Source organism: Falco punctatus (assembly GCF_963210335.1).
Source record: "Falco punctatus genome assembly, chromosome: 11".
NCBI classification, from domain to species: Eukaryota; Metazoa; Chordata; class Aves; order Falconiformes; family Falconidae; genus Falco; species Falco punctatus.
In genome coordinates, this window is record NC_137591.1 from 24496236 (window position 1) to 24515189 (window position 18954).

At 35.4% G+C, this 18954-nt stretch overlaps 1 protein-coding gene across 2 annotated transcripts in view; it reads left to right on the plus strand.

The window, feature by feature from the left end:
* KCNT2 (potassium sodium-activated channel subfamily T member 2) overlaps positions 1-18954 on the plus strand; it is a 154245-nt gene that overhangs the window by 102381 nt on the left and 32910 nt on the right. For both annotated transcript variants that reach the window (XM_080407181.1, XM_080407182.1), the window contains 8 exons: positions 1061-1117; positions 2226-2375; positions 3509-3738; positions 4405-4621; positions 5830-5935; positions 6217-6389; positions 11583-11717; positions 16756-16867. In XM_080407181.1, coding sequence (XP_080263307.1) covers positions 1061-1117; positions 2226-2375; positions 3509-3738; positions 4405-4621; positions 5830-5935; positions 6217-6389; positions 11583-11717; positions 16756-16867 — 1180 coding nt within the window. The remainder of the gene's footprint in view (positions 1-1060; positions 1118-2225; positions 2376-3508; positions 3739-4404; positions 4622-5829; positions 5936-6216; positions 6390-11582; positions 11718-16755; positions 16868-18954) is intronic.

Below are 18954 nucleotides of genomic sequence, written 5' to 3' on the forward strand. Positions count from 1 at the left end.
TTGTCATAATAATGAATTTAGGTTTCCATTCACAGAACCCCCATGTCTGTTGACTTACTTAACTTCCATATAGTGGCTGGGAATGTTTGTGCAAGTTTTTATCGCAGATAACAAAGTTCAAATGACTACCTGTGTCTTTCTATTCCACAAGGAATGATTCTTCTTTTTCCATGGTATTTGAAGTGCATGTAACCAGAGGAGATTATCAAGGATCTGACCAGAATATTTCTTGCTTTTTGTTATTTCCCTGGTGAAAAGCCATTCATTAAGGGAAAATATGATCACTTTCAAATTCTAGCTGCTTAACATTTGTTAATTTAGTGAAATAATGATCTTAAATGACTCTCATTTTAATGGAATTAAACAGTTCATTGACAGTTCATAGATAAAACATTGTCCCAACTGTTTGTTGTACTCTTACAAATGAAGTGCTACTTATTCCACAGGGAATCTGTTTCCTGTATTTACAAAGAAATAGTGTGCCACTGTTAATAATATAACCCCATTTCTGATAATCACGAAGATAAGTACACTGAGAAATTACTGGAAGTTGAAGGCAATACTTAGCAGCAGAACACAGGCAAAATCATTATTCTTTGTAATCCTAATTAGAATGGTAATACAATAAACAGTAAACAAAAAGAAACATGTACATAAATTAAAAACACCTTATCTTTTGTATTATTATGTGAGAGACTGGGGAAAATGTTCATTTTCAAAGCAACTTTGGCCAGCTCAACTTGCTATTAAAATTAAGGGAGGTTTGCTGCTGTTTATGTGAACTGGCTTTGCTCTTTAATGCAATTTTTCAGATTAAACAAACCAGATGTAAATAATCCCGTTCCCTTCTCAGCTGTTTATGGAATTCAAAACCTCAGTCTGTAAGACACCAAAACTCTACCTGGAATCTTATGTATAATCTTCTGATTGATCTTAGTATTTATTTTCAATGTTACCTAGTTATCTAATTTAGTGGTAGAACTTTATTGAGTTTGTATTATGATCCAAAATATTGGAAGAAAATAGCTTTTCTGACTTGAACTTAATGTGATCTTTACAGAACAGACCCATGGGAAGCTTTTAGACAACTAACTGGAACGAAGCAGACTTTAAACAGGTAAACATTGTATTTTAGGAGAAAATGAAATATGGAGAATTTTTTTCTGTAATTACATTTCTAGTTCTGCTATTCTACATGTAGTGCACTTTGTTAACACTGCTGCAATAAAAGTGGTTTACTTATTTCCATCTTGAAACAAAATGTTCCTATGCTAACGGTGGAGACGAGTGATAAATTGAAGAAAAACAGAAATTGTGTGAAGATATTGAAAATGTTTAAATGAGCACAAAGGAGCGTGTCCCAGTATCTTGAGATCATAGCTCCAAGTGGCAAAACACAGAGCACATTTGTCAGTTTTATGTTCTATCTGCACATACATATATCTGTATATATATGCACCCATTATATCCAGTAAAACTCATATAGACAGAACCTTGTTTCTGCATGAAACTTAATAAAGAAATTCACAGAAGCCCCAAGTCTGCACGTTCTGGTGTTCACTAAGGTTTGGAACATTTCCACTAACAGTCCATCTGGATAAAGAACGTTAGCTGCATATAGTAAAGGATGATATGCGTAAATGGTTAAGGTAATTATAGAAAGGAAGGTATACACTTGTCATAGTATACAAGGCACAGTAATTAAAAATGCCCATACGGTAAACGCTGAAGATAACCAACAAGCAAATGCAGGGGAAACCCCAGAAATTTTCCTTACAGATAAAGCGACTGAAGCCAAATGGGTCTTCCCTGCATAAGTTAATTTTAACGGTTCTACTTCAGACGGGAACCAGACCACCTGCCGTGGAGCACCTGAAGGGGCTGTCTTTATGCACAGAATGAGTATGCTGTTGGTTTCACCTGACATCTTTAGATTGTAATGAATCTACTTATTAATGGTGTGAATTTAAAGTTAATTCAGCCGTCTCGCTCCTGATGTTAAAGTACATAATCTTATATGCCTATTACTTAGCAGAAAATGTTAATTTATTAAAATAATCTCTGTACTTACACTATTACCAAGCTTTGATATCAAATATTTCTTTCAGATTAGCAGATGGGGCATTTTTAACAGACATTTGTAGTTTCTATTGCCATGAAATACTGTTTTGATTAGTAAGAATTCGACATTGTTGTAAATTATTCTCTACCTGTACATGTTTCAGGGAGAGTCAGCAGTCACCGGAACAATGGCAGAAAATGTATGGCAGGTGCTCCGGTAATGAAGTGTATCATATTAACCTGGAAGAAAGTACTTTTTTTGCTGAGTATGAGGGGAAAAGCTTCACATATGCTTCTTTCCATGCACATAAAAAGTATGTTGATTTTCCTATCAGCAATTAAAACTTCAAAAAACTAATCATTTGTTTTGCCTGCAATGTAACTTTGCATTCGAAGGTGCGGTATTACACATTACTGTGTTTCTGGGTTTAAATATCTGCCCATTAATATGTTTCGTGGATGTTTTTATGTAAGTTACAGCTGGTCAGGGAAAAGCTCGTGTTGGTTCCATATAGGGCGGCTCAGTCTGACGGAATAGATTACAAAGGATGTGTGGGGTAAGGCTGACAACCAGAAGTAAACCTGCGTCTTAGAGAGGTTGTATGAGAACACCAGTCTCTTTCCATGTGCAAAATAATCTAGAAAAGGGTGGGTGGGAGGGTGTTAGTGTATTTATTTTTTTCATTTATTTAGGAGTCAGCTGGACATCTGGCTTCCTTTGTGGCATGTTCATTTCATGCCAAATGTTCAATTGAAGGGTGGTACATGCTATATTCTGGTGACTGTTCAAAATTAACCCATATTTTTTCTGTTAGATGCTATCATATCTTCTTTAGGTTCCAGATCATGCATGGCTTATTCAGTGCTGCTCTGTAAGGAGAACATACAGACTAAAACCAAATCATGTATATTCCTATATATTTAACAAAATGGACATATATCAAACCCTGAACTCTGAGTTTATTCTCAAACTTAATAAAAGAGATTTTTTTTCTTTAATTCCTTATTTTCTTCCACTAATCAAATACATTTCTAGGAGTGAATTGCAAAAATAAATTCTGAAAATGGTTTCCATTGCATATGAGTAATGGAACAATTCAACATGATCAATGCTTATGCATATTATATATCCATTCTTCTACTAACATTTTCCCAGAGGGGACTATAGATCTGATTTTAAAAAAATCAACAGCATTAGAAGAATATTATCGGGGTTAAGAAGAACACTGGATTTCAAACACCTAGGGATCCGTGAACTCATAAAAACTACTTGAGCAGAAGTGGCCTATCAAGGAGACAACGTTTTTCAAACATTGGTCACAAAAATCTGCAAATGTTCATGATCTGCAAAATATAAAATTATACTGGAGGTTCATTTTTGACAGTGGAAATTCTGGTATATATGGGACTATGCAAAATGAACCATGCCTTTCCTTTTCTAATTAAGGTTTGGAGTCTGTCTGATTGGTGTTAGAAAGGAAGATAACAAAAACATTTTGCTGAATCCAGGTCCTCGATATATCATGAATTCTACAGATATATGCTTTTATATAAATATCACCAAGGAAGAGAATTCTGCTTTTAAGAAGCAAGAAAAGCACAGAAAAAAACATGAATCAAAGTTATCTTACTGTGGAGCTTCTAGGTTGCCTGTACACAGTATAATAGCCAGCATGGGTAAGTAAAAAAAAAGCCTCACAACATATTCAATGAATAGTGCATTTTAAAGTGTTTAACAGTGTATTCCTAAAATTTTAAGAAATTATAATAGTTTGTGGAAAGAAAAAGCATTAAATGCTTGCCCTCCTATTTTCAAAAAAAACCACCCCAAAACAAACAAACAAAAAAGAAACCCAAGCAGAAATAGGTTATGTTTTTCTTTTACTTGACAATATGGAATTACATTGCCAAAGACAGTTGTATTGAAAACTAATAATAAAATGTACACAAAGCAAAACAACTGGGAAAATCACATGGGTAATTTCTTTGTCATTCATAACTAGTTGTTTGTAATAAGTTTTCATAAACGTCTTCAATTAATAAAATGCCCTTGCTCAAAAAAAACCTACTGGTTGTTGGTGCATATAAATATGGATTAGTTATAGGAGGTATGATTTTTAAAAGGTATTTAAAAAGTTGTATTAATGGTCAGAAAAAGTGCTGCTTTGCAGGAAAAGACTTGCTCAGGAAGAGTTTACGTATTTGTTTTATTTTAGTGTAATAATCAATATAGTGTTCCTTTTAGTCTGTGGCAGTGTAGGCTGGTAATCCCCACTAAATGCAGGAATGTTATTCAAATGTTTTGACAACCACATTGAGAATATGCTTTCAACTCTGCTTCAGGGACAGTGGCTATCGATTTGCAAGATGCAGGATGCCGAACGTCCAGCGGACCTACGCTCGCTCTGCCTTCTGAGGGGGGTAAAGAGGGCAGACGGCCCAGTATAGCACCTGTTCTGGAGGTTGCAGACTCATCCTCACTTCAGACGTGTGACCTGCTAAGTGACCAGTCAGAAGATGAAACTACCCCATCGGATGATGAAGTCTCTGCAGGCTTAGAGTATGTATATTAAATATAAAAACCATAATTTGAAAGGCTAATATATTACATAGGTGGCACGGATAATTTTTTGACGTGCAGATCAATTCAAGCAGTTGTAGCAAGCAAGACCCATAAGGGGCAATTACAGAGTTATTCCCTTTTTTGAAATGCTCTTGTCTGTTAGCAGAATGCTTTTATGCCCATGTTGAAATTCAAAAAAACCTGATCAATTTCTCCATTTGCTGGAGATTTTCTATACTCGGTTATAGGTATCTCCTTTTTTAATAGCGTCTTTTATAGCTGTTTTTCTTGCATTCTATTGTTACACAGACAGGACTCAAATGATCTGTAAACAGAAGAGTACTTCTGAGAATGCAGTGATAATCAGATCGTTCAACAGGCTTGTTGAATAGGCTAGGTGTCTGACTTCAAAATGTAGGAATGAAAAAAAAAGTATGAGACAAATCTATTACATCAAATTTAAAATGCATATTAAGCAATTATGTTTATTGGGATTATTGACAGGGATGTTAAAACTGAAATACACAATTAAGCCAATGGCTCACCTAACACAGTTTCCTATCTCTAACAGTGGCAAGCATGAGAAGCCCCAGGTAAGATCATGAAGCTCCAATAAAAAAAATAATAGGACAAGCCTTCTAAAATCTGCAGGCTAAAATACCAGGATGTAAAAGGCCCCTTGTTAAAAACTAAGGCCAAGTAGAAATTTCATCTCTTGCCATTTACAACTTATTCCAGCTATGTTTAAAGTATGTTATTAAAGCAAGAAAATAATGACCTCAATCATTCGTGATGATGTTTTTGAAAGAGAAATGGGGAAGGAAGAGCAGAAGTACCACAATTATTTCAGTTTTATTTCCTTTTTTTTCCTTCCCTAGAAGTTTCCAGAACATGCATCCAAAACACTAGGGCAGCACACTGATACATCAGACCATTTCCAAAGATGCCTGTACAAAAAAAACCAAGCCAAATTCTTTTGGTCCAGAAAAGCATGATAGCTTTCACTAAATTCTATTGCATTGGTCGAAGCTACAAAATGCATTCCTTTGATCCTTATTAAACATAGTGCATTTCATGTATTTGACTCTGCTAGTCTACAGATAACTGCAAAACTTAAGACATTGCTATAAGCATCCCACAAAATAGTTGTATAGTCAACTGTTTTTCTGTAATTTGCTATATTGAAAATGTTTGTTCTATTCTAGGTATGCCAAAGGCTATCCTCCTTACTCTCCATATATTGGAAGCTCTCCTACATTTTGTCATCTTCTGCATGAAAAAGTACCCTTCTGTTGTCTAAGACTAGATAAGGTAAAGGGAGTTTCTGTTACTGGGTACAGCTGCATTCTCATTTGTCTCTTGCATCTGAACAGTTAAATTCTGGTTTCTGCTCAGAGATGAGGTTTGTTCAGCACGTACTAAGCTATGATACGTTTTCTCATCCTTTTCATGACCAAGCATTTGTTGATGCCTGATCAGGCCTGGGTGAGGTCACCTGATAAAATTTTCTACTTCTAATGGTAAAGGCCTTTAATGTCACATCTAAACCTCTTTATTCATATCCACTAAACTTGTTCTTATTTTGATTTCAGGGATGTCAACATAACTACTATGAAGATGCCAAAGCCTATGGATTCAAAAATAAATTGATTATAGTTGCAGCAGAAACTGCTGGAAATGGCTTATATAACTTTATTGTTCCACTCAGAGCTTATTATCGACCAAAGAAAGAATTAAATCCCATTGTATTACTCCTGGATAACCCGTAAGTAAATTTTAAGTTCTTTTTTTAGTGATATGTTTTAAATTCATTTTACCATTACTTCAATAGATGATCACTTCACATGGCCAACTTAAAATCAAAAACATTATGGCACATTTATTGTGGAGAAAAGTTAGTGACAGAAGTAATACCCTATGTTCACTGTCATACACAAAATTGACTTTTTATATGACTGTAAATGGCTATACTGAATTTAAATGTCCTTATGCTTCATGGCCAATGTTTCAGTTAAGTATTAAAAATGCCCAAAATAACATGAATATTACTGCTAAAATCAAATAACTTCATAAATAGTGTAAAAAACAAGCTGTGCAACAGCTGTGCACAGCTACATGACAGCACTCCATTTTTATCACGAGGCACACGGACTTTTTATCACGAGGTACTTTAGTGGCCTGGGCCAGTTAGGTATGATTTTGGTAATTTTAGACTCTTAAGATAAACAGTTCTTTAAGCTAGTAGGACACGCACCCACTTGGCCTATGTTTATATGAAGTCATGGAAGAAAATTAAAATCTGCAATATTGTCTGGAGATCACTGAAATTCTTAGCCTGTCTTGCATTATCTGTTTAAAATTTCAGGCAACTTCTTCTCTGGCAAGACTGAATCATTTACAATCTGACAATGAATGAGACTTTTTTTTGGGGGGGTGTGGGGCAACACTTTGGTAGTGCTCAAGTACTTAAAATCACAGTTTGGAAGACACAGAAATGGAGGTTAGCTGCATATAGAAAATTAGATCAAGCTATGAAAGCACAGAAATGTCTCATGGGTTCGGATTCCAAGTTGACACTTCCTTTTGCATATATATATATGTATGTTCTAGTTTTAAGTGATTTATTATATAAAGACGTGCTGTGAAGTGTCCTGATTTTGCCTCGGAAAGGCCGTATACACCTGTGTTTCCAAAACCAAAGCTTTATAATGTTCATATTATGGTGTAAAGTGAATTACACAAATTGGTAAGAGCCTAAATTAAGCCAAAGGACTTCTGATTTGCAACTTGCTGAAGATGAAAGATGTGAGCATACAGTGCCCTCTTGTGCTTGTTCCTTTTTCCATCAGGGTGCCCGAATTTCATGCTATCGTGACATTTTATGGCTAAACCCACTTCTTATTAGCATAAAGTAAAAGCTATGGTTGCTAATTAAACTAATACCTTAAGTGTTATCTCCCTCTGTAGCGTTTGCAGTGACTCCTCTGAAAGGCCAGCATTTGTGGGACTAGAGAAGCTGGCTGAAAAGCCAGCATGCTTTCCATACCTGCATGAGGTGGAATTCAGGCTGCCATTCCAGTCAATTGGAATTTTGAAATTTACTTCATTGGACTTAGGAATTTGGCCACCTTCAATGACCCTATCTATGCCCTGGTGTTATATTCCTATTTTCTCTATTTATCAAGACAATTTATTACAGTATGTTTATTCTGGTACCTATACATCACATGTGTTTTAAGATTCCCAATGTTTCTTTGTATGTAAGAAGAAACACAGTAAAATTTATGATTAAAGAAACAATGCAATAAAATACAGTATCTTAGTTTTCACATTTCATTTTAAAAATAAGGTTTCATCTAAGATGGTCTCATTGACTTGAATGGAGCAGTTGGCATGAAAAACCAAATGATGGTTGGGTTTCCACTTCACATTTTAATTAGAAATTCTCACTGCTTATTTTAAGTACTCCTAAGTCATGCACTGGAGTATAACTTGGTAGGGTGTCTTTTAACATCAGTCGTTCATTTTTATATTTGGAATTGTACTGTGCCATAAAATTTCTGATTTAAGAGGTGCTTTTTTTTAGTATAAGCATGTTAATTCTGATCATTCTTTATGATCACAGCAAATTATTGATACACAGTTTAGAACAGTTATTTCTTTTTTAAAAAAAAGCTACCAGTTTATTGAAATATTTCAGAAGAGATGCCGCTGTTGTGATATTGTGTTTCATTTTGTAATCCCATCTGCTGCTTAGGCCAGATATGCATTTTCTGGATGCAATCTGTTGGTTTCCAATGGTTTACTACATGGTGGGCTCTATCGACAAGTAGGTGAAATAACTGTTAGAAAACCTAACATTGTAGTGCTCAGTGGTTTGTGTGTGTTGTCATTGCATGTTTAAGTGTGTGTTGTATTTGAAGATGAACTTTTTGCATGCGTGGTTTGTGTTTGTGTACTGTAATTTGGGATTTCAAATTTCTGACTTGTAAAGGATACCATTAGTGAAAAGTGTGACAGGGAACACAGGTTAATATCTTCAAAAAGTTAAAATTAACACTTCCTTAGTTGCATTAAGATGTTTCTGCAAATTGCCAGATTATAGCCTTGATTCTAATGTCGTTCTGTATTTAGTTATAATTTGTTTGGATTACTGACTGGGGCTGATAGCTGCAGAATGTAGACAGTCTGGAATGTGTCCAGCAGTCTTCAGCTACTGCTACTTAAACTATCGCCTACCTCTACATTTCTGTCTTCACCTATGCTAACATGTGTTTGCATATGTAGGTTTAGCAACATAGATTTAATGTAAAACTCAGGCAGAAATAAGAGAATAGCAAGGGCTCACTGCCATTTTAGTAAACTCCTGTGTATGGAGTGTCAATTTAGAGAAGAAAATGGTTTGCTTTACTACATTGCTAATATTGAGTTGGGGCTACAAGCCCGTAATACTTATTCCCCAAGTAGAAAACAAAATCATTATTTCCTACTGTGAAATAACAGAATCCATTTTTTCTATGAGAATTCTGGAGAGTCAACATTTCTCCATCTCAACCTGTTGTAACAAGGGCTTTAAAACTACTTACAGTAGTGATACAGTTACAAATTTACCTTGGTGATGCATAGTCATTGTGAGATTTGCAAAGAATCTACAGGAATGTTTTTCACCTTCTGCATTTTTCCTCTAAACCAACAGTGTCTCACGTTGTTAATATCTACTACTTTCTTAACTCTTTATTCCAAAAAATTATAAAAAGAATTCATACCAGCAGAGTGATTGAATTGACTCACAGTATCCAAAACCACCCATAGATGTTAAACTAGTTTTTTTGAACATGGAAAATAAAACTTAATTAAGTTTACTGAGTTTATTTCAAAAAGAAAATCACCAGAGCCCTCCCTATAGGTGTTCTGTTTTCAGAACCGAGTACATAAAAAAAAATTAAGTGTGTAGTCTTTGAAATAAATCTTTGAAACGCAGAATTCTAGAGTTTAAAGTAATACTAGCATGAACTTCTGCATTTCTTCTGACAATACAATCACTTCAATTCCTGGTGCAATAAGCGATCATATCTGGGGGGGGGGGGGGGGGGGGGAGTGTTGACACCTTTTCATCAATAACAATGCTTTTAACAATGTAATTCATACTTATCATGTACAAGTAATAGAAGTTTACCATCCTTAGCTAAGAACAGTAATGTAAAATATGAGAAGCTTCCTTTGTTATTTAATGAGTATAGAATACATTCCCAAAGTACCACCTCCTACCTTTAAGTATCTAATCTATTTGTCATTTGATCACCTGGCATAAAATGTCATCACCTTAGAAAGAAAACTACCAAAGGACTTACTCTCTTTTACCACTCCAGTATTAAAAGTGGGTGGCCTGCAGAAAAATAGCTTTACCAAAATTCATAGATGGCATGAACTTTGTTACAATATGTTGTTGAGTAGTAGATACCTGTTCTACAGTCTTCAGGTAAAAATTATTTGAGAACTGTAACTGAACAGATTTCACAGTTGTGTAGAAATCTATTCAGTATTAAGAAAGCTATAGCTAGAGGTACTAGAGAACTAGAATTATAATACTTCTAAACCAACATTTTTTAAATTCTCCACAAATCAGCTGAATGTAACTGCTAAAATAATAGCTGTTGAGCTTGTGAAATGTTGAAACGCAGAAAAGCTGCGCCTTTCAGAATATGCTGCTGTGTTCAAGAATCAGCTGGGAGACCAAAAAAGCAGAAGTAGATTGCTCAGAGAAAGTTTAGAGTTCTACTTGTGCACTGAATTTTTTAATATAGCTCATATAAAATACAGCCTGTCTTTTGTTGTAGTAAACCATCACTGTTATTGCAGTTTCAAAAATAATTATATTATGTATTTGTTTTGGAAGAATATGTATAAAACGTAACAACAACAAAAAAAAAACAAACCACAAATTTGTAGAGATTTCCTCACTCAAAATTTCAAAAATAGTTTATCTTAGGTTACATAAACTTAAGAAGATCATTACTGAAAAAAACCCACTGTATCAGGACAATTAAGACTTAATTAATTTTACAGATTGCCAAATAAGAAGCAATTACAATGACAAAATAGCTTTTCACCTTGGAAGTAAACAGAATGATGCAAAAATTTAGTTTTCCAGGTTCCCTTGGAAACAAGAAAGTCACCCTTTCTTCTTATTTTCACTTACTTAAAAATTGCTAGGTTCCTAGCAGTCTTTATCATTATGGAAAACATCCTTTCTAAACTTTTCAAGAAGTGCTTGGCTTCTATGGAAAATATTATCGTTAAAACAACTGAAAGATGCTTCATTTGGCAAACAGAACTATAATGCCTGATGAGAACTGTAACTCAGCTGTCTGTGTGTGTTTTCTATGGTCAGGCTTCACAGGGAACAGTGTCCAGCGGCATGCAAAGTTTTATTGATGTACAGCTGCTCCTAAAAGCATCAGGAGAACCCTACAACTCATAGATTAACCTAAAAGAGGAATGCATTAAATGTCCTGGTAGAACATTTATCAGCATTTTGAAACTGAAATATAAAGGTGGGGAAGAGCAACCCAAAGCATTTATTTGGGTCTGTTTATTGCCAAAAGTAACTAAAGTGAAGCAAGTTCTTGCTGCATGTAAGGACATAAAATAAGCCTTATGTTAAAAGCTTATTTTAAAAAGCTGAAATGTATCATTTTAGCAAAAGGAGAGGGACTGTAACAATCTACTGATGTGTATTTTGTATGACTTCAAGGAAAATAATTATTCATATGCTGTTCTATCAATTAATTGAGATTATGTAATTGCTATAGATTATATCGGAAATTATGATACATATATGGAGATGAAGGGAACCAGCAACTCACCCTGTGATCTGCAAATTCCAGCCATCCCTAATCTTTTAAGTGTTCCATGCTTAAGTTGCTTGTTTCTTTCTCCCTCTTTTTCTTCACAAAAGCCTAGATGACTTACTAAGATGTGGGGTCACCTTTGCAGCTAACATGGTGGTGGTGGACAAAGAAAGTACAATGAGTGCCGAGGAGGACTACATGGCAGATGCTAAGACTATTGTAAATGTTCAAACACTCTTTAGGTAATTCATTTTTGCGTTCTATCTGTACATCCTCATCAATCGTGAAATATGTAATGCCTTTGTTACTCAGGTAAGAAATTATTTCTTTTTCTTCCTTCTACTTATATTTTCCCTTATATGAATTTGTGTCTTACATGGGCAAACCTTTTTCCACCCTGCTTAGCAGTACACTCAGAATCCCGAGGTATTCTTCTGAAATCTCAGATAAAATTCTGCAAATCCCCAAACTGGATGATCATTTAAAAAGCCAACTGTCAGGTTTGGAGGAAGGAAAACAAAGCCACTCTTAAAGACTTAGAACCAAATATAGTTGTGAAAAGAATTTTTTCCTCTGTGCAGCAGCCTTTCACGGTAATTCTAAAGCCAGTATGTAAAGCAGATCCTTCTAATGCTGAAAGGTAAGGAATGCATCACTGGAGTTAGTAGTAAGGGTTCATACTTGGAATATTTAGTTTTGAACAAAAGTTAGGTTTTTAGGCACATATATGCAACATTACATATGACAACTACATACTAAGAGTCGTAAAAGAATAACTGAAAGCAGAGTGAAAAAATTACCGGTCTAATAAAGAGGCTGAGAAGGCAGTGCTGTGATGAAGGGCTAAACACTCTGAGATTTCCTCTTCATTTGAGAACCTGTCCTGATTAAAGCCTCGCTTTGTGTTAAATACCTGGATTCAACAGGTAGCAAAAGATAGATGTCTCTTCAAACTGTGAAAAAAGGTCTTATTTGCTTAGAGAACTAAACACACGACGCAGTGAGCTATGAAATGCTTCGCTGAAATGGGGCTTAAGCCGAGTGCTTCCTGCTGGTCGTTCTAGTAAGACCTGGACAAAAGTCTGTCCTTCCCTAGAGGATTCAGTATCATTCACCATTGCTGCCCTTTCATGTGTCAAGCCTTCCGCTTAAGACCAGAAGGAGATGCATAGTAAAGGTCTGTTGAAAATCTGTCAGTGTTTTAGAAAGCTGAGCTCATTAAAACACAGGTATTTCAATGGAGATTTTCTTTTAATGCAACGGTGTGTGAGAATGCAGTTAAACACTGCTAGAGCTGGTGTGTGTGCTAAAAACAGGCAAAATCTACATTACACAAGAAACTTAAGTTGTGTCTTTTTCTAACAGAGTTTTTGAATTTGTACCCAATACTAGTACAGGTATGCATGTTTCATAATCACACCTAAATTTAACCTAGAAACTGTAATTGAACTTAATCTGTGCATCATTCAAGTTACTCTTAATTATATTTTGCTAGGGTATCTCACTGAGGTTTTGACATAGGCCACTTAAAGTTTTCAGAAATACATTTTATCCCTAAATTCAAATCAGAAAAATTAGTTGAATGAAAACTGAAACTTATAAAGCACTAGTTGATTTTTCCTGTAGTATTGTTCTACTTTATAAAATACTTTCTAAAAAAACGCAAAAAAAACCCAAAAGAAAAAAGATCATAGTAGTACACTACGTACCATAGGTGTCCAACTAGAACAACTTCCTATATAATCATTCAGTTGTCTTGCACAATGCTAACAACTAGGTGGCAGCTTTAACTCATGTATAAATTATATGTATCTGGTTCAGCATAATTTTAAGACTGCATGGTACATTTTACACATATCAAAATTGATCAGAATAAATCTCTTGGTCTAAGTCTTCACAATGCTTTCCCAGAAAACTTCTAAACTTTCACAGTAGTGAAAATATTGGAATATTTATTATAATAATATAGTAAATATATTGAAAAATAGTGAAAATATAGAATATAGTGTATTCTATACTTTTTTCTGATTTTTTTTTCTCCGTAGAACACGTACAATAATTTCGCTTTATTTTTATATTATGTAAAAATTGTAGAAATCAGTAAGCTTTGGGAAGAGGCAAAAGGTAGTGGCATTTACCTGTTCCACAGAATAAATGTCAGTCATTGTGCCAAGGTAAATACTTTGTAAATGAACCCTAAAAATATGTTTTTTAAAAAAAGTGTGCTGCTGTACCCTCTGGCCTCAGTTGCTAGTTCTCATATACTTGCTCTGACATTATTCCCTGGTTTACATAAATTCGTAAGCTTGCTTTGCCAGAAGAGTGTGTCCCCCACACCTTAGAAGACAGGTGCATTATTTATAACGACAAGGTTATTAGCACCTTTAAGGTTAAAAACTGTTCCATACCAATTAAAACTGTGACACAACACTAGCTTATCTGACTTAATTATGGCTAAAAGGAGTACAGAAGTGTGACTCAAATGGTCACACTGACTAAAAAAGGAAAACTTCAATCCTTGGGATGGGAAAAAACAGGTTAGCGTAGTTTAAAAGTACAAGAGGAGATTACTAGGTTTGGACTGTGTCCTGGAGATGCTTTCCAGTTCTTCACGTGAAACATGAACCCAACTGTTGAGTCCCTGCTGACAGCTGCGAGTCCACCTCGGCAAAACAGTGAGTCTGTACTAGAACAAGTGTTTGTATTTACTCTTGCTTTCTATTACTTTCTATTTAATTTTCTAAATAATTTCTATTCATTAACAGCTCAGGTAATTAAACATTGGTGTTTGGGAGGCCCTGTTTTTCAGTTTTTTAGTAGCTTAAATCTTGAAGGCTATGTTTGAAATACTGCAAGAAGCCTACTGACAGCAGTACACCCAAGAAGTCAATAGCTTGGCTGGTGTCTAGCAGCCAGCACCAATTTACATTTAAATCAAATGAGATGTTATGGTGCATTACCTTATTTTCTTGGTATATCTCTTTGCTTTGGCAAAGAACTAAATGCATCTCTTGCTTGTCTGATTCCCAAACACTGGTGCAACAGCAGCCCATGTCTTCCATCAGACTGGTTAGGGCTTTCTCTGCCCCATCCAGTCATTTTTTACCAGAATAGGATACAGAGAGGGATCTTTGCACAGAAGTCACCTCCTCTGGTGCTGAAAGCTTTCAGGCAGCGTGCCTTACACCCAGGGCAAGAGGCAATCTCGCCCTGACTGCCTGGAAAGTTATTGCCTCCGATTCCCCTGAAAGGCACGCTCAAGTGAAATAGGGATTTTACCAAGACCAGGTTTGAAACTGACTTCCTAATACGAATCAGTTTTTGTATCTTGGTAGTAAACTAAACCCATCTTTAACAGAAACCTAGTGACCTGCATTTTTTCATTTAAGTTGTGTGTATTTTATAATTAGATCAGCTTCTAATTTCCTGTTACTCTTAGTTCTGAACGTTTTGTTGTTATTTTTCAAATATGAATGTCTGTCCTTTAATGCAGCAATGTGAGAGAATTTCCAGCCAGCAGAAACTTAAGTAATTCTATGCTACCTGACACAGAATTAATGCAGAGGAAATTTATGCTTCTTCCTCAGAACTTTAACACGTTTGTTAAGCTACTTAATAAGTACAAGTTCATACCTACAAGTGTGATATTACTGGGATTTTTTTTTTTTTCAGTTTTCACAAACACTTCATAGGTTTTTATAACACACAGCATGCAAGCAAAGACGTACCACAGTTGCCTCTCTAGGGTGTGGTTATAGTTATTATATAGGTATTTAACCTATGCATGCAGACTCCATTCCCTAAGTGCCTAATCTTTGGTAGGCCATAAGCAGACTTTGTATAACAACACTGCACCACTCAGAGTTTGTATCAAAATCTGACTGTAAGAGCTAAAAAGGTACAGAAATTTCTGAGCAGGTACAATGCCTTTCAAACTACAGTGTACACAAATGGTTACTGTTCAGTGATTCACGTTCTCAACCACTTTGCCAAGTTTGGTTTTCCTCATAAAATCACATTTAATATTTGGTTTTTCACAGTGACATGATAGCTGCTAACATTAGAATGGCTAGCATTTCTGCCATCATATGTTCAGAACATGTTTGGGATCGTGTGGACATTACCAGTCTACGTTTTGCGTCCACAGACCTAGGGTTGTATTGCAATAATATGTCATTGATGCATACTGACAGATAGTTTTGACAGATGTTTCTCCACCTTCCTCTCTGTTTGAATTGCCATTTCAGTGAAGTCTCTCCATACAAAAATGAGGGGAAAAGACTAAAGACTTGCGAAAAGGTGTATTGGATTCCATCTGACACTAATTTACTAAATTCAGCTTTCAAGAAAGCCACTATAATTTTTATCTGAATGAAACAAGCCACATTAATGATGTCATTTGTACTACAATTATCGATTGTCACATGTAGCTAAGTACTTTCACAGTCAGCAAAACAGATTACAAAAGCACATTTCTGTTTCTGATGCTAATCTGTCAGTAATGATCAATCTCAAATAATAATAATCTGAGTTCTATTCCAAGTTTTTTAGTATTTGCATTTCATAAACTGCAGATTTCTTTCTAGTTCTTAGGGCTGTGAGGACTGGGGCAGGGCTTTTTAGTCTGCTTCATGAAAACCTGTGTAATTCAGCCAGATCAGAGTTAAGCTTTCTTCACTTGTTATTGGAAATCTGAATTGGTGTTAATTTATAAATAAATATTTTGTATATATAAATATTTCACGTGAGAACATAAGTATACATAAGCATTCATTTTCTCAGCACCTCCCAAGAAGTGTCAATTTTTGTCTATGTTGCTCAGTCTGTGGACACAGCATACAAACAGAACTAAAAACAAAAATAAAAATCAAACTGAAAGATCACATAAGCCAGTTCTTATAAAATGGTAGTTTACATGAAACCAGATACTAAGTACAGCCTGTACAGTTTTGCATTTTTTGTTGTTCCCTACAAATTTGTGTCATTTTAGAAATTACTAAATACAATCTCTGGTAACAAAATGAAATGTTTCCTTTCTAGCTTTAACGTATTTTATAAGCTCAACCTTTGAATGTGTTTTTTCTTCTTTTTGAATTCTACGGAGAATGTTTTGTAGTTCTGCTATTATACCAGCATTTCATTGTGCTAAATAACACCACAGCTTTCAGGAACTTCATTAAAAAACATGGGCATGGGCACGAGATACAGCAGCATTATATAGAGCCTTCCATTTGTGAATTCTTACTAGAGGTATAACTGTTACATTCTTTTAAAATACAGGTTGTTCTCAAGCCTAAGCATTATCACGGAACTAACTCACCCAGCCAATATGAGATTCATGCAGTTCAGAGCCAAAGACTGCTATTCTCTTGCTCTATCCAAATTAGAAAAGGTAAGGAGATTTGCCTCCCCCTACCCCTAACCGAAGTGTTATCATTTTAGCATTTTGTCTGATTTTGTAACAATGCTTTCAAAACATTCTGAAACGGTGAAATCATTTTATGGTCACAGAGCTAATGTAAAAGATTATTTTTTGCAGATTCTACCCTCATTTAAGAATGAAGTTTAATACTATATTGTAAAGTGATGGAACTCAAATCAATCCACCAGTGGTGTGGTGGAATTTTCTCAAGGAAAACTGAGTATTTTTGGATGACTGAATATTTAGAGCTAGTATGGTTTTCCAGGAGGCTGCCACAGGCAATTAAAGTGGAAAATATTTTTATTGAGTAAACACTTAAGATATTTACAGCTTTTATTATAATGTATTTTTTATTCCAAATCACTTTAAAGGGACTATAGTTAAATACTCTGAATTCATTTCGATGTATCCGTATGGGGTGTTTGCATTAACTGTGACAGTTTGAGAAGAGCAATTGTGCTCTGTCGAGGGGCAGTGCCAGTGATGGTAAGGATAGTACCACTACTTAAATGCTAGATAAAAACCTTCATATTCTATACATTTTAGTGCACATGTTGGCATTTTCAAGCTGTGGAATAGGGAGGCTATACGGAGATAAGTCTAATTTAATCTGTTTGTCCAAAATACTGTTGCTAAAATACTAGAGGGAACATACAAAGTAACATTGTGCAGCTGTTTAACTTGGTAAGTTTGAGGGCAATTCTCTTTTTTTACAGATCTTCATTTTGATCTGACCTACCTACTTATGCAGCCCACAAAACTTAATGGTATCACTTTCGTGATCTTTCAGGCTGTTTTCTGAGTTTATAAGACAATATCACTGGGCCAGTCTTCAAGGACAGAGAGATCTTTCACTCCAGTCGTCTTTTTTCCCCCTTGTTATCAGTCTAGGTTCTCTTGTGTAGCCCCCCAATCTCTTCACTTCAGATATCTTGCATATCTTGGCAAATTTGAATTAATGCTAAAGTCATTGTCATTCTACAGATTTAGCACATAATTCCCATTTCCTAGCTGTACAGTAAATTTCCTGGATTTTGGCGATTTCAGATATTTCACTGAATTTCAGATATTTCACTATTTACTGTTTATTGTTCACATCGCTTATTTTGTTATATATTTAATGGAAAACAAACTTTACATACAAACTTATCTTCATGGGCCAGCTCCCAGTTTCTTCAACAAGAATCGAATTCTGCAAAAATTTAGCCTATCTAGGTGAGATAGGGTAAGTGTAGAAGTCAAATCTTTTACTCAGTTGACTATCACGCTTACATTTCAGCCACAAGATGTAAATACCTGGGTCAGCTTTTGTGATTTATTGACCTTTGTCTGAAACAGGACAAAGGCTTAATTGTATTTAGGGGGTATTCTGGTAAGCACATAAAATGGAGAACTGTGAGAAAGCTAGACAAAAGCTGTTACACAAAAAGAGGAGCGGTTTGCAGTGGGAGGCACATCGTCATTTGGGTTATGCCGTTCCCACTGTCCATTAAGGGTTGCACCTGTGGTTCTTCCGTTTTAGTACTCCCTCTCTTAACGATAACTTCAGGAGGAATAAGCTGGCACTGGCTGGAATCACGCATTGACATTTTATTCAGGGCAGCAAGTGCCAACATCTGGATGGTGTCTTCACGACGATGTTCCAACCTAACTTACTTCCTTGGTGTGCTATAACTGACAGCAATTTTTATTTTTTTTAGAGCATATTCCCTTAATTCACATAGTTTGGTGATAAGGGGAGATAAGACTAGTAACAGCTTTACTAGTGTGTGGTGTCTACAGTTGCTTTTGGAATACTCTGTGGGCTGTAGCCTGTCTACTTCAATGCAGCGAAACCAGCATTTTTATCTCTGTTCTCTTTATTGCTTTATATAGGCTCCTTCATTTTTCCAGCAAAGGTTCTGGAAATTGTTAGAAATATTATAACTTCTTCCCTATCCTTATTAATCTACTGCGCAAATGCAGAATTGTGAATATAGATTGGAAGCTGAAGAGTTAATTCTAGCCAAACTACGCTATGCTGAAATAGAGGTGGTAGATAAATTATCTTAAAGAAA